This window comes from Meles meles, chromosome 4, assembly GCF_922984935.1.
Source record: "Meles meles chromosome 4, mMelMel3.1 paternal haplotype, whole genome shotgun sequence".
Classification (NCBI taxonomy): domain Eukaryota; kingdom Metazoa; phylum Chordata; class Mammalia; order Carnivora; family Mustelidae; genus Meles; species Meles meles.
The window spans coordinates 97,460,624-97,476,712 of record NC_060069.1 but is presented as its reverse complement, the minus strand read 5'-3'; the positions used below and the strand labels follow the sequence as shown (position 1 = coordinate 97,476,712).

Sequence of the window (16,089 nt, the reverse complement as noted above, 5' to 3'; positions counted from 1 at the left end):
TCTCATGAGCTTCAGACACGGAAAGAAGAAAATCATTCAATGTATGAAAAGGTCATTAGAACTTCAGTCATACACATGAGAACTGGACTCAAATTTCTAATAAGATAAAGTAATTTCTAGAGTACTATTTGCTCATTAAAATTATTATGTATACTATTTAACAGAATGGAAAATTCTTATAACATTAAAAAGAAACAAAATATAAGCTCATAAATCCATTAATACATGATAAGTAATGACAACGTGCTTTTATATGAATAAACTTTTATTGAATTTTAGATAATTAGAAAGAATAAAGAAATGCAAGATAAATGCTTTCTAAACAACATCTGATAGTATCTTTTCTGTCATGGTATTTTCACTCTTCTTTATAAAAAGTATAGACATTCATTTATTTAAATTTTTACAAAGTCAAGAACAATCACATGGAAAAATTAAGTAATGCTAACGTAAATTCAGCATCTCATCAATATCAAAATGGCTGCAATGGTTAGGTTCTGAGCTTAGCCCTCCCCGAACACGGTAAAAGCAGCAGCTGCTGGTTTCCACATATTCAAACGGTCTGAGAATCAGGAAGCCACTCCCTCTGACAACTATGCTTGCAGGAAAAGAGGGCAAAAGGCATGGTGCGAAGAGGGAGAGACAACATTGGGGGGAAAAATGATGCTCTTATCGAACCACGAGGTCGGCCTCATAAATAATTCAGAGACGATTCTGGGGCAAAATCATTTCTGTGCTGCTTAAAGTGTGATTAAGGCAAGATAGTCCCCGATACAAGTATGCCCAGATCCACACAGCACAAGAGTGGGGAGTTTGTAAATTATCTGGTGAACTCCAAGGCCAGCCAAGCCAGGTAATTAATCACAGAAGGAGTCTCTTTACAGTGGTGTAAAATGCATTTGGGCAAAACTGCAACCCTGAGCTGTGACAAACATAGGGCAGACCCTACCAGGAGCATACCTAAAGGCATCCCTTTTGTCTTATTCTTATCTGTTTTGCAAAACGAATTATTTTGGAAACAACAAGAGAACAGCTCCTGCCCTCCCTGTAACAACCTACTAACCTGGACTTGTCAAACAAAGAGGAAGTTATCTCCCTCAGTGCAAAAGGCATCAGGTGCTGCCCTCATTAAGGGTAACCTGGCGCGCGATAGGCAGGGAGCCCCAGCCATCCCAGCCGTGCCTGGAGGCTGCCAGGAAGGCACCTGTCCCTCACACCTGCCTTCCTGCTCCCTGCGGCCCACACACCCCAGCTCTTTCTATCTGGGCATGGGCCTCCCACAGAGCTCCACAAACACGACCACTGAATGTACTGTTAGTAACAGTCTTTTCTTTCCTAACCCTATGCCACTCATGTATTTTGAAAAAACAAAAAACAAAAAACCCCACAAGAGTTTTCTTTTAAAAAAATATTTTTCCAGGAAATAATGAACAGTAATTGTCATGGACCCAGAACAGACCCTAGAAAAATGCAGACAGGCAAGAATCTGTCTTATAGCAATATTCCAAATATGAAATTCATGGTTTAGGAAGACATAAATAAATAAATAGGAAGGGGCTTCTCAGAGAAGTTTCTTTTGTTTTCCCCCATTTCTTACCAAATTTTGTTTGTGTAAAAAAGTTTTGATTCTAGGATACAAGAGCCAGCCCTCTTGGGACCAATATGAACCATTCATGCCATTAAGCCCTCTAGATAAAGAGGGAACCATGATGATCCCAGGGTTGCTCATTATTTTTTTGAAAGATAACTATATTTTTAAATAATTTCATTATTTAAATTTCACCTGGCAGTTGAGTCTCTTGAAAAATTATTAAGTTAGGCATGAATTAAAGAACAAGCCCATCTGGACTGCAGTTTGGGTTTTAAGTGCTAGTCTGCTCTTGTATCTTTTTCCTTGGCTTGGCACATCTATGAGATCCAGTTTTTGAATAGAATGCTGGGACATCTGTGGTGGGGAAACGAGTCTTCAAGATGAAGAATTCCAGTTCATTTCACAAATTTCACTGGCCAGGTAACAAACAGCATTGCCTTTTCCTGTGTGCTTTTTTACTAGTATCCTTATAAGGAAAGCATTTCTTTCCCAGCACTGGCTCACCCCGCCCTCCCACTGCATGGGGTGCTCCACTGATTCTTTTCTGAACACTATCCACTCAGGTACTATACCAGGGAGCCGGCCCGACTCTGGGCTGGCACCATGACAGGGATAGCACCAATTCGCTCTAGTGTTGCTTGGCTGACAGTGTACGAGTGTGTGTGTTGAGGCCGAGGCTTCCTGCTGACTGAGCCACTGCTCCTGGGCATGACCTGCGGGGATGACCCTCTGTTGGCTGTCACTACCAGAGTCTTATGCGGAGCTGGGCCCAGGTGGGTCCCATTAGTGTAGATGGATGGGATGTTGGCATTGCCTGAGTGGAGAGAGAAAGACTGGCGCAAGTCACTGAAGTGGTTGAATGACTCTGTGTTCCTGGGAACTTTTGGATTGTTGCTCCAGTATCGACTGTTGTAGGTATTGGAAGAGGTCAATGTGTTGTTCTCTGAGGAGGATATCTCGGTGTGAAATGCTTTGGCAGAAGAACATTTAGGTGGAAGATCATCCTCTCTGAAAAGGAATATAAATAAAATTGTTGTCAGGATTTACTTGAATGTTACCCTACCCTTCAGCCCAGAAATCTTTCTTCTTCTGCTAAGGCCATATGTCTGTGAGATACAAATCCTCAGGACAGACCATACTATCAAAAAAGCAAACGCAGGGCGCCTGGGTGGCTCAATGGTTAAAACCTCTGCCTTTGGCTCAGGTCACGATCCCGGGTCCTGGGATCGAGCCCCGCATCGGGCTTTCTGCTCAGCAGGGAGCCTGCTTCTGCCTGCCTCTCTGCCTGCTTGTGATCTCTGTCAAATAAATAAATAAAAATCTTAAAAAAAAAAAAAAGCAAACACATCAGCCTTGGTGTCCTCAGCTCTGGCACTCATTCCCTTTGAGACAATGCTCAAGAAAAATGTTCCCTCAGCTTCTCAATAGCCAAAGGTAGAAAAAGTAATGTCAAATCTCTCAGACTATAATTTCCAATATACCTGAAAAAAAATGTGTGTGAATATATATGTGTGGTATTTATATATGTATGCTTATATATTTTTTTGCTATAAATAGGAAAATAGACCTTGAAGGGAGCCACTGAGCTTGTTGTGTAAAGAATTACAAGAGGCTAAGATAAGTCATTAATTTAACTTAAGATGTTAATTCATTCAACATTTATTGAGTATCAGGCACTCTACTAGAGGTTTCATGTAAAAAAAAGACACAGCTCCTATAACCCAGAAGCCTATGGCCAAACGAGAGTGCCAATCAATTAAAGAACATCTCCAACTCTGAAAGGCTGGACAGGGACTAGGGTCAGCTTCTGTGAGGAGGTGATACCTGGACTGGTCTTGAATCAGATCAAGTAATTTATGAAAGAAATGGATGAAAAGGGTAGGAGTTTGGTGCCAGAAGAGGGTGGAGGCTTAAGCAAAGACCCTGAAGCACGAGAGGCTACAGAACAGACTGGAACACCAGTGACCATGGAAGTAGTGACAGAGGACTAGGGAAGCAGGGGAAGGTCAGTCCTGAAGGACTGTGTGGATCACACTAAGTAGACTGGAGTCATTAAAGCATTTTCAACAAGGATACTACGTGGTACAACATGATAGGGATAGAGAGGGAGCTTGAACTCCCCTATCCTTATAACATGCCAAGAGTCACTTTTCTTTAAAGATGATTTTCCTGCTGTGATAAGCACTGGGTGTTAAAGGTATAACTAATTAATAATTGAACACTACATCAAAAACTAATGATGTGCTATACAGTGGCTAACTGAACATAATGAAAAAATTTTAAAAATAAAATAAAGATGATTTTCACATTGTTGTCTAAAGATGTTCATATCCTTGACTGAACTGTCTTTCACACCAAGCCATAGGCTTTGGCCTGTGTGCACAGGAACTGGTATGCTCTTGGGGTGTTCCTTCTAGCTTCCATATAAATGCCAATGTCAAACACCTTTCCTAAACTAACTTTTCTTCTGTGGCAGCCACCTTAACCCCACCTACCTGGGAACTATGGAAGGTGAAGGAATTCTTCACATGTGTCCTCCTAGTTGGGCACATATGGGACCCTCTTCCTCTTTCATGACCCAGTAAATGAGTAAAAGTGATATAACATACAAGAAAATAGGACTTGGCACTTTAACTGTCTAGGCCAACACAGCCATTGGATTAGCAAAGAAGTCCTAGCTGCCAAAATCAATAGAAATACAGACACTGGCCATGCAAGACGAATTTTCTGATGCACAAACCTTATTTCGTTAGGAATTTCTTCTTCCTCCTCCTCTTTATTTTTGCTTCTCCAGTAAAAGAATGCCCCTAAAATTAGTGCAATGCAAAAAATGATAATAACTGCACCAGTGCCAATGGCTCCAGCTATTAGTCCAATGCTCCTGGGCTGGGCTGCAAAATATATTTAAGGTAGATTTAAAGAACAAAAAAAAGAGAGAGAAAGAGAAATAGCATACACTCATGCAACTTCATAAATATGTAAGTTTACCACAGAATCTTCTTAAAATGCACAGATTGCCCAAAGTGTTGCATCCTCATAAAATTAAACCTTGGTTAGTTTTCTGTGTCTTCAGTGGCTGGGACTCACACACAGGAGGCTCACAAACACTCGCTGAATGAATGAACATTATAGGACTCACCATGTCAGTAGAACAACACTTAGAGCAGAACAGGCCAAAGATGCTCACCTGTCTGATCGGCCCAGAGGAACCCTGGCAATCAGTGCGATAACAACCACCTCAGCCCAACAGGGTCAATACTTTTTGTAAGTGGAATTCAAATAGCCCAGAACTCTCAAATAAAGGGAAAATTTCTGCATTGCTTATTTATGACCTGGCCACCTAGCAATTAAGCAGATATAAAGGGATTAGGAGAAAATAAAAGAAGGTCTTGCCGTGGCCATGAGATCATCACAAGTTTTTGTAATGTCAATAGGACTAGGCAATCACTTGAAGACAAGTGACTGACTTGATTCTATTGATCCTGAGGAGAAAGACATTCTGTCATAAAAAACATGTCATATCGCTGAGGCTGAAAAGTATACTAAGACATTTATACACATTTCAATAACTAATAAACCCAAGAAAATTTATACTTAATCTTCAAACAACCTAAAAAAAATTAAGAGAAACTCTTCATTCCCTGGTTTAACAAAGATCTTGGTGTTCCAGACTCAGAGTCAACATCAGAATTTTATATACTTACGTGAAATAACCTGGAGATCTAACAGACAGGTGCTGGTTCCGATGGCATTTGAAGCCACGCACTGGTACAGGCCTGAAGACAGAGCACTGATGTTCCGAATGGTGACTGTCCCCTGGACCTGGTCTGTCACAAAAATCATAATCAAGTGAGGAGTTAGGGGAAAAAAAAACAAGAAAACAGAAGAAATCAGTAGGAAAATACAAAAATAAATACTGAAGAGCCCTCCATAGCCTTTGCCGAAGAGATTTTCTTGGTTCATGAAAACACTAAAATCACATCACATTAAAGACCCAGAGACATGGAGGGAGGGCTGTCCTAAGTGCAATCTTACAGCCTAATCTGCTGTTAGTCTGCGGTCTTAAATGTGAGTAGCCCTCCCCTGAGGAAGCAGTGGCTAAGGCCTGTGCTAGAGAAATTATGATCAGTAACATCAAACTTTAGTTCTGAGGAAATGCGATGCCATCAGGATGAAGCTAAACTCATTAATGTTCACTTTATACTTGATGGAGAAAAGTTCCACTCTGTGCTCAAGGGTGCTGATTGTTACTTCCAACAACTATTATAACTGCAAGTCCAGATGCTCCACGAAACCAATACCAAGATAAGCCAAGGGTTTATTGGAAGAAATACCAGTTCAGAAAACGGAGAGGAAGGTGGAGAGGGTAGGAGAGCCTCCGAGGGCAGTGCAGGTCTGGACCCCGTGGAGCGGAGAGACAAGGAAGGAGGGTCAGGCAGGGGGCATCTCTGATTGAGACCTCAGGTTAGGGAAGTCTCCATCAGGCTGCGGGGGAGGACCTGCACTAAAGTCACCTGTTAAAGGAGTCCCACACCCTGGAGGACTGCCACTGTGCCCATTCCCTGGTTGAGGGCAGCCTCGGTGAAACCTGGTCTGGGTGCAAAGCAGTGGCAGAGTCTAGAGGGAGCAGTTGAGGCTGGCTGTCAACTGTACTCCCCATAGCAGGAGAGGAGCAGTGCAATGTTCAAGTCCCCCACATTGATATTATCCAGAAATGTTTCAGTTGTTCGTATTTTATTAATTCATCAACATTAGCATAGATTATTTATTCCTTGTAAATAAAATGCAGATTACAGTAATAATAAAAAAACTAAGATTAGTAGTTGCTATTACTACATGCCAAGCATTGGTTAAGCTTTTATAGTATTATCTTAATCTTTACTATGATGCTGAGGTATTATTACTTATCTCACTGAACAGGTAAGGAGACTGTGGCTCTGAGGAATACGGTTATACAACTAGACACACAAAATTGGAGTTAGATGGGGGGATGTCTTACATCTAAGCTCTAGGCTTCCCTGCCTCCCTTGGGCAGAATATAACACATCCAATCTTCTCAACCACTCAAAATAGCTGCAAATTTAGAAGTAGAAAACGTCCTGATGGCACATTTCTGGCACCAAGTGCATGTGTTCCTAGGGCAACACCTGGAGCTCCCCCTACCCTGGGCTATTTTTGCGAAACTAACATTATCTTGTTTCTGCTGGCAGTCTTCATTTCTATCTAGAGCAAAGGCAGAAGCAGAGAACACGGGTCAGCAAAAGCAAACCTAACCACAGACTGTATGCATTTGTTGGTTAAGTCATTTAAGAAATAAATACATAGTGAGCACCTTTTGGAAATAACTTAAACAAGCTCAAGAAAGGACATTTTTTTTCTTGCTTTTGTTTTTTTAATCTGAACATTTTTTTTCTTTTTAAAAGATTTTATTTATTCATGAGAGACAGAGAGAGGGAGAGAGGCAGAGAAAGAAGGAGAAGCAGGCTTCCTCTGGAGCAGGGAGCCCAACGTGGGGCTCAATCCCAGGACCCCGGAATCATGACCTGAGCTGAAGGCAGAGGCTTAACCCACTGAGCCACCCAGGCGTCCCCAATGGGAACATTTAAAGGGTCAAATCCACATGAGAAGGGTAGCTTACTTATTCAGAACATGATGCTCAAAGAATTTGGACATTTGAATTGTACTGGACAAAGTCAATATATTTGGTGGTTACTTTGTTTGCACTTTTGTATTAGTCCCTTTTCCTTGACAAACAGCTCCGAGGGCTATTAATGCGTGGAGCCTTTCAGTGAATGCACTCAGGAGCTGGGCCAGTCTGGGAGGAAACTGATTTCTCCTGTGTTTGCATCTTGCTCTCCCAGACCTTCATGAAGTGCCCCTCCTGTGTGCTCTTCAGCATCATGTGTTCTCTCGTGCGGGCACTTAACCCCATTTGATGTCATTCCCTGCCTACTTGTCTCATTAAAAGAAGTTGGGGGGGGGGTGCCTGGGTGGCTCAGTCGAGCCTTCGACTCTTGATTTCGGCTCAGGTCATGAACTCAGGGTGGTGGGATCAAGCCCCACGTCAGGCTCTGTGCTCAGCAAGGAGTCTGCTCGAGATTCTTTCCCTCTGCCTCTCCCCTGCATGCTCTCTCTAAAAAAAGGGGGGGTGGTGGCTTGGTTTGTCTTGTTCATCACTGCCTCATCATCCTCAGAAACTCTTCAGTGTCTGCTTGTACCATATGTGCTGTACTAAGAGTTTTACATCTGCATCATCTAATCGTTAAAATCCCAGGTTTTATACGGAGAACAAACTGAGGGTCACCAGACGGGAAGTGGGTGGGGGGTGGGTGAAATAGGTGAAGGGAATTAAAGAGCACACTTAACATGGTGAGCTCTGGGTGATGTATGGAATTGTGGAATCACTGTATTGTACACCTGAAACGAATATAACACTGGATGTTAACTATACTGGAATTCAAACAAACAAACAAAAATCCTAGGTCTTATATTTGTTACTTTTCAAAGATGAAAAAGTTCAGAGAAGCTACACAATTTGTTCAGGATCACACAGTACAGAGGCAGTAACAATCTGTAAAATCAGGTCTCTCCATATCCAAAGCTTATAGGCACCGTACATATGCTTGGTTTATTAAACCACAATATTCCATAGGGTGCATCTGCAGGGTATTTCCTCACCATGCAATGTTACACGGCTGCTGTTAAACTAAGCCATCTGCCCCACTCCATCTTCAATACATTACCAGATGTCACCAAGCAAGAAAACCATAATCTCTGGGCAACTAGCCCTGCAATTCCAAACACTGTGCTGCCATTTTCCTAAGCCCTGAAGTTCTAGGAATTTGATCAGCTCACACCAAACCAGTAATGTTGTCGACATTTTCATAGAGATCATCGGGGAAACTTTTAACAGCTTAACGAAGCAGCATTACGGCATGTAGAAAGAGGTAAAATAAAGATTCGTGCTTTAAAAGGTTATTTTTAGAAGGTGAAGTCACTGTTCTTCCTCTTATCTCCATCAACAGGGACTGCAGACTGATAGAACAAATGCTTCCTAACGGAGGCTGACATGGCATGCTAGAGCTAATTCAGAATCTAAGCAGGGAAGGAGGCACATTGATAAGAGAGGATTAGCCAGAAGCAGGACTGCACTGTTTGTGTAATCAAGGCAAAGAGCAGACGGGAGCCCCTCCTTAGCAAGCAGGGGGCTGCTTCCAGCCACAAGCACAGGGCTCTTTCTCAAGTGAAAAGGACTAATTCTTCAACTCAGTCTGTCACTTCACTTGGCCTGCTCTGGTTCAGAAGTAATTTGTTGAACTGAAGTTAGAAAATAAATGTTCTTATGGTCTTCCTTCTTTTAATAATAGGTGAAGTTCAACTGTGTGGAACCACAGTTTGGAAAACACAGGGATCTTCCCTACCACTGACCAGCTGGTTTCCTCACGTGTGACACAGAGCTACCAACCTAACCTCCATATTGCGGGTTGCTGTCAGGACGAAATGAGGTAATGCACGCAACAGGCACAGTATAGTACCTGGTAAAGCTTCCCTGTAGGAATTCCATCCCAGCATCACTTTGGAAACTTATATAATTTTCTGAATCATAGGAAAAATCAGTCAAGAAATTGGGAAAATGCTGGATGTCTCCAAATCCCCAACAGATATTAATACTTAGGATCTGAGGTTGAGAGATAGGAATTCTCAGTCATGAATTATTCTATACTTTCATATGATTTATGTACTTTGGAATAATAAGTGACCATAATAATAAACAGTCAGTCATTTCTCAAATAAAAGTTCCAGAAGTATCCTGTAAGAAAAAAATAATAATGCATACATGGTTTATTGTTATTTGAACCAATTATTATAACAAAATTAAATATTTCAATACTACATAAAAAATGATCTTAACGCGATACATTTGATAATTAGTCAAAAGGACAGCAATATCACAAAATACATGTCAAATTAAAACCTATTTAAAAATTCAAAGATAACATCACAAATACTTAATATTTAAATAGTCATTCTAAAAGAAAATTTTAAAACACTATGTAGCATTAAGTATACTATCCAATAATCCTGATCTTCTTCTTGCCAAATTTTCTAGACACTGATAATTTTATTTCATTTTTGTGTTGATATTTGTTGAATTAAGATATAGATGAAGAAAGCACAGGGAAAGAAAGTGTTCCCATTAAGATACTATCTAAAGTATCTTTGAGACACACATTAAGATACACACTGCTTCCTATTAGCTTTCTTTTTTTTAATTTCATGATGAAAATATTTTGTCTGTTTGCTCAGCTTTGGCTTCACCACTGAAACAGATACTCCTATTGCCAATTCAGATTTTAAATTCATTTCTGATTTCATGTCAGTGTATTTCCAAACCAATATTCCCATCTTCTTCTCTTTGCATTTCTTCTATTTGAGTATTTACAAAGCATTGAAATCCACAGCAAATATTCAAACACTGGAAAAAAATGATGAACATTACTGGGTAATATGTGAATAACGAAACATTTGGAACCCCCAGTATTAACAACATTACATAGAATCACAATCAAAATTACCAAGCTAAGGACTTTTGCTTTTAAAACTTGTTATTCCCAGAATACCACTCACACAGTATGTGTATGAAATATATTATGTATATAAACTTATTAATATTTATTTGCAAGAGTGACTCACCATTAGTAACAGACTGGGGCACAACTACGCACTCACAACATGGCAACAGCTCCAAGCAAAACTGATTAGATCGTGACTGCTTCTCTCCTACTCACTTCTGTCCAGGATCCCAGAAATGTTGACTCTGAGCGTTCTTGCTTTTAATTTGACATCAGTGGATTCGTTTGAATCAGTACGTCTCTATGTTGACTGTTAAGCTTTAATTCTCAAAGAAGAATAGTACTTAATGCTCAAGAAATGTTACCTGTTATCATTATTTTGGCCCTCAGAGGACCACTCACTCACTCCCTTCCTTAAGCAAATCTCTAAGTATTACTTCTCTGAGCTAATACAGTTAGTATTCCTTCAATGGGCCTAAGACAGAAATCTGAGTTAATTCTGAGTCTTTTCTGAGTACCATGTCTTGTTGATTTTTGTCTTCAGTCTCCTGAATCCCACCCCTCACCGCTCCCCATCCCTTCTCCATCCCCATCACAAGGGTCTTAGTTCCAGTCCTCTTCCTTTCATGATGGAGCTATTATCAAAGTCTCACATCTACGACCAGGCTATCAATCTTACACCCTGACTGCTTCAGCTGTTTCTAAAATGCAGATCTGGATATCTTTTCTTGCTTTATAAATAGCCTGGGAACACCCACAGTCTCAAAGACAACATCCAAATTCCCTGAATGCTACACAATGCCTTTCACAATCTGGACCTGAACCTTCCAAACTCCTCCTTCACCAAACCTTCATGAATCTTTATGTCAGCTTCATAGATTTTCTCACTTTAAAGCATCAAACTTTTACATTTGCAAGATTTTGCATGCATGACTCCCTCTACTGATAATAGCCCCTTTTACCTGGTAAAACTTCTACTCATCCTTTAAGATCCTTTTCCGTTCAGGAAACTCTTTCCCTATAATGTTCTTCCTAGACTCTTTGGGGGAGAACAAAGGTTAACAATAAACATGTTTATAGCATTCAATATTCAGTAGCACTAAAATTATCTATCTCTGTTTCCCCCATTAGACAGTGAGCTCTAGAATAAAGAAACATCTCTGTTTCTATTTCTCTACTTTCTCAAACACCCTACCCTGAAGTAGTTACACAGAATAAGGGTTGTGTCTGTACGTGTACATATGCATACACAGGCACACATATATTCAAAGAATGGACAACTGTATAAACAAATCCATATAGTGTGACAATTGCTGGTATTTAATTTTTAAAGAGGGAGGACTGAACATTGCACAGGACCTGCTTCTTTATGTCAGAATGTGGCAAAAAATGGGAGTGCTTTCTATGTAGACCCTGGACAAACCTGGTATCCTCTCTGGGCATCAGGCTTCTCCCTGGTAACGTGACAGAGTCGGACTACAGTAATGTTTGAGACACTCTCCTGCTCCATCCTAGTTTCCATACTAAGTTCTGCAGAGTTCTCAAGCAAGCAGCAAGCAGAAGAGTTAATCACTGCTCTTTACTGTATTAAATTATGAAAGGATAAGGACAACAGAGGATTTGTTAGGAACAATGAAGGAAAAATGCATGATTTTAAAAAAATATACTGAAATAATCAGTAGACAGTATGGAGAAAGAGTAAAAGAAAAAGCCTGGTAGATGAAAATCATAAAATATTAGAAATTATCAAACTAATCGCTTCTCAACCTTTTGGCTTGCTTTTGATTTAAAGTAGAGATGTGTGACTCTTGCTTTTACTTGAACACTTAGAGGTCATTGTAAGGTCATGTGTAAGATCAAGTGTAGAAATTAATCGAGCTATATCTATTATCACAATTAATGTAAGTGGAGCCAATCAAAGAACAAGGCTCTCAGACTGTAGACTGAAATCCAAATTAAGTCCAAACACATGCTGCTTATAAGCTAAACAAAACTAAAACTTAAAACATGGAAACCTGAAAGTAAATGAACCATAAAATAGAAACATACCAGCAAGAACTAACCAAAGAAACCTACTGAGGAATTTTAGTAACAATTAAAATAAGGTAAAAATGCATATTAAGCATAGAAAATCAGGAAGACATAACACTCTGTAAGCAGATAATGACACAAACTGAGGGTACATCAAAAAATTGGCATAACTGCAGGGACAAAGTGACAAATCCACAATCCTACTGTGTGATTTTGAAACACATCTCTCTCATAAAATAATAACTGAAATAGATAAAATATTGGTAAGGATATTTAAACAATACAGTTAACAAGTTTCTCATCATCTATACAGCCATACCTTGTTTTATTGTACCTCACAGATAACTGCGCTTTTCACGAATTGATAGTTTGTGACAACCTTGGGTTGAACAAGTCTATTGGTACCATTCTCCAAGAGCATCTGCTCACTTTGTATCTCTGTGTCACCTTGTGGTAATTCTCACGGTAATCAAACTTTTCCATTATTATTATATGGGTTATGGTGATCTTTGATGTTACTATTGTAATTGTTTCGGAGTGCCACAAAATGTACCCCTGTAAGACAGCAAACTTAATGGACAAAGGTTTTGTGTGTGTTGACTGCTCTAGTGACTGGCTATTCTCCCATCTCTCTCCCTCACCCCAGGGACAGGCTAATTAATAACCTTACAATGACCTCTAAGTGTTCAAGTAAAAGCAAGAGTCACACATCTCTACTTTAAATCAAAAGCTACAAATTATTAAACTTAGCAAAAAAGGCATGTTGAAAGCTGAGATAGATTAAAAGTTAGGCCTCTTGCACCAAACAGTTGTCCAAGTTGTTAATACAAAGGGAAAACTCTTGGGGGAAATTATAAGTGCTACTCTAGTGAACACAGGAGTGACAAAGTGAAACAGCTTTATTGCTGATACTGAGAAAGTTTCAGTGTTCTGGAGAGAAGATCAAACCAGCAACAACAACCCCTTAAGCCAAAGCCTAATCCAAAGCATATCCCTAACTCCCTTCATTTCTAGGAAGGCTGAGAAAGGTGAGGAAGCTGCAGAAGAAAATTTGGAAGCCAGCAGAGGTGGGTTCATGAGGGTTAAGGAAAGAAACCGTCTCCATAACATGAAAGTGCAAGGGGAAGCAACACGTGCTGATGGAGAAGCTGCAGATGTTCTCCAGAAGACCCAGCTCAGATAATCCATGTGGCCACACTAAACAACAGATTTTCAATGTAACCAAAATAGTCTTCTCCTGGAAGAAGATACCCATCTAGGACTTTCATAATGAGATGGAAGTCAAGGCCTAGCTTCAAAGCTTCAAAGGACAAGCTTACTCTTTCATTAGGGGCTAGTGCAGCTGATGACTTTAAGTTGAAACCAAAACTCATTTACCATTCTGAAAACCCTAGGACCTTTAGGAATTATGCTAAATCTACCATGCCTGTGCCCTATAAAGGGAACAACAAAGCCTAGATGATAGTATGTCTGTTTACAACAAGGTGTACTGAGTCTTTTAAGCTCACTGTTGAGACCTAATGCTCAGAATAAAGGAAGATTTCTTTCAAAATATCACTGCTCAGTGACAATGTATCTGGTCATCCAAGAACTCTGAAGGAGATGGACAACATGGTTAATGTTTCTGTGCCTGCTAATACAACATCCATCCTGCCACCCATGGATTAAGGAGCAATTCTGACGTTCAAGTCTTACTATTTAAGAAATACATTTCCTAAGGATACCATTGCCATAGGTAGTGATTCCTCTGATGGACCTGAGTCTTGAAAGGACTTAATATTCTAAATGCCATTAAAAACATTCATGATTCATAGGAAGAAGTCAAATAGCTTAAGAGGAGTTTAGAAGAAGTTGGGTCCAACCCTCAAGGATGACCTTGAGGGGTTCAAGACCTCAGTGGAGGAAGTAAGTGCAGATGTGGTAGAAATAGTAAGAGAACTAGAATTAGAAATGGATCCTGAAGAGGTGACTGAATTGGGGCAATCTCATGCTAGAATGCTTAAAGGATGAGCAGCTGCTTCCTGTGGATCAGCAAAGAAAATGGTTTCTTGAGATAGAATCTACTCCTGGTGAAGATGCTATGAAGACTGTTGAAAACATGACAAAGGATTCAGAATCTGACATAAACTTACATGATAAAAACAGTGGCAGGGTTTGAGAGGACTGATTCCAATTCTGAAGGACGTTCTACTGTGGGAATATCCTATCAAAGAGCACCCCATGTTACAGAGACATTCATGAAAGGAAGAGTCAATCAATATGGCTAACTTCATTGCTGTCTTATTGTGAGCAATGGCCAGTCACACTAACCCACAACAACAATCAAGAGGGAGCCAAGACCTTCCACAAGGCTAAATGACTGTAACTCATGGAAAGCGCAGATGATGGTTGGCATGTTTTAGAAATAAAGTACTTTGAAATTAAGGTACATACATTGTTTTTTCAGACATGATGCTATTGCACCCTTGACAGACTACCATATAGTGCAAACAAAACTTTTACAGCCACTGGGAAACCAGAGAATTCACTGGACTTGCTTTACTGTGATACTGACTTCATTATGGTCGTCTGCACCTACACCCACAGAATCTGTGAGGTGCCTGTATCCCCATCCTAGCACCTGTAACTGGACATCTGATTCCAGGATTCAATTCCTGATTCAATATTCTGATTCCAGGATTCAATTCCTTTAGTCAAGATGCCACAAGTTTAAAAATAAAAGTTAAGACACTAACACCAAGGCAAAGGATTTGTTCATTTTGTTGAAATTCATTAAACTGGAAATACATTCAACTAGAGGTTCTACTTACAGACTCATTTAAATGTAGGTCCAACTAATAATTTCTTCTTCTCCCCTTCCCCCAATTAACATTCAACACTTAAAGCTGTTTAAAGCTTGCCATCAGCATTATTCCGGTAGGCTTGTCAGTGTTAAAACTGTTTGTTTTTAACAGCTTTTTAAAGACCAATTTTAGTACTCGCTTCGGCAGCACATATACTAAAGACCAATTTTAGGTAGTTCTTACTCTCCTCTTACTCTCCTCCGCCTCACTTGCTCCACTCCAAACACACTGGCCTCTCTGCTGTTCATCCCAAACACCAGGCACATTCTGGTCTCAGGGCCTTCAGATGGCAGTTCCTTCTGCCTGGTATACTCTCCATCTCCCATATTCACAAAGTTCATCATTTTCAGATTATCATCCTCTTGGTAAGATTTACCCTAAGCACTTTATTCAACACCACAGCAACTCATGCCCCAATGATTCCATTTTATCTTCCTCCATATTTTTCCCCACAGAAGGCATCACATGGTAACAAACTGCAATTTACTGATTTCTTATATTCAATCTCCATCCACTAGAAAGTAAGTTCTATCAAGGAAAGAAGCATTTCTGTTCTGTTCTCCACTGTATCTCCAGTAGCTAGAACAGTGTCTGGAACCTAGTGGGTGCCTAACATATATTTGTTGAATGAATAAAAGAACAACAGAGTTAATATCAGTATACAAACGGATAAAATCAAAAGCTTGAATTAACAAGATTGATCCAAAAAATAAAGATGAAAAAGCATAAATAAACAAAATTAATAATGAAAAAGGAAATATAATAGAGTCTTAAAATATGCAAGAAAATAATACTAAGGATAATAAAAAACATTAGTATTAAGTGCTTATTCATGCCAGATGCTGTTCTCAAAGTTTTACAAGTGTTTTAATTTAATCTTTATTCCACCCCTGTGAGGCAATTACTAATTTACTGTGTCCATTTCACACGTAAGAAAACTAAGCTACAAGATCACATAACCAGTCACTCCTGGGGCCAGGATTCCAAATCACGTCCTCTGACTCCAGAACCTGCACTCTTAAATACATTCTCCTGACTTCATAGAATATAT

General features: G+C 39.9%; 1 protein-coding gene across 3 annotated transcripts in view; it reads right to left on the bottom strand.

Annotated features, from left to right (window-relative positions):
* Nucleotides 1-247: 247 nt before the first annotated feature.
* Nucleotides 248-16,089, bottom strand: part of IGSF11 (immunoglobulin superfamily member 11) — a 137,192-nt gene continuing 121,350 nt past the window's right edge. For 2 of the 3 annotated variants that reach the window (XM_046003601.1, XM_046003603.1), the window contains exons 5-7: nucleotides 5,296-5,418; nucleotides 4,332-4,482; nucleotides 248-2,599 (exon numbers count right to left, since the gene is read on the bottom strand). In XM_046003601.1, the coding sequence (XP_045859557.1) occupies nucleotides 2,158-2,599; nucleotides 4,332-4,482; nucleotides 5,296-5,418 (716 nt within the window). In that variant the 3' untranslated portion in view covers nucleotides 248-2,157. The remainder of the gene's footprint in view (nucleotides 2,600-4,331; nucleotides 4,483-5,295; nucleotides 5,419-16,089) is intronic. The other variant, XM_046003602.1, reaches the window with a different exon arrangement.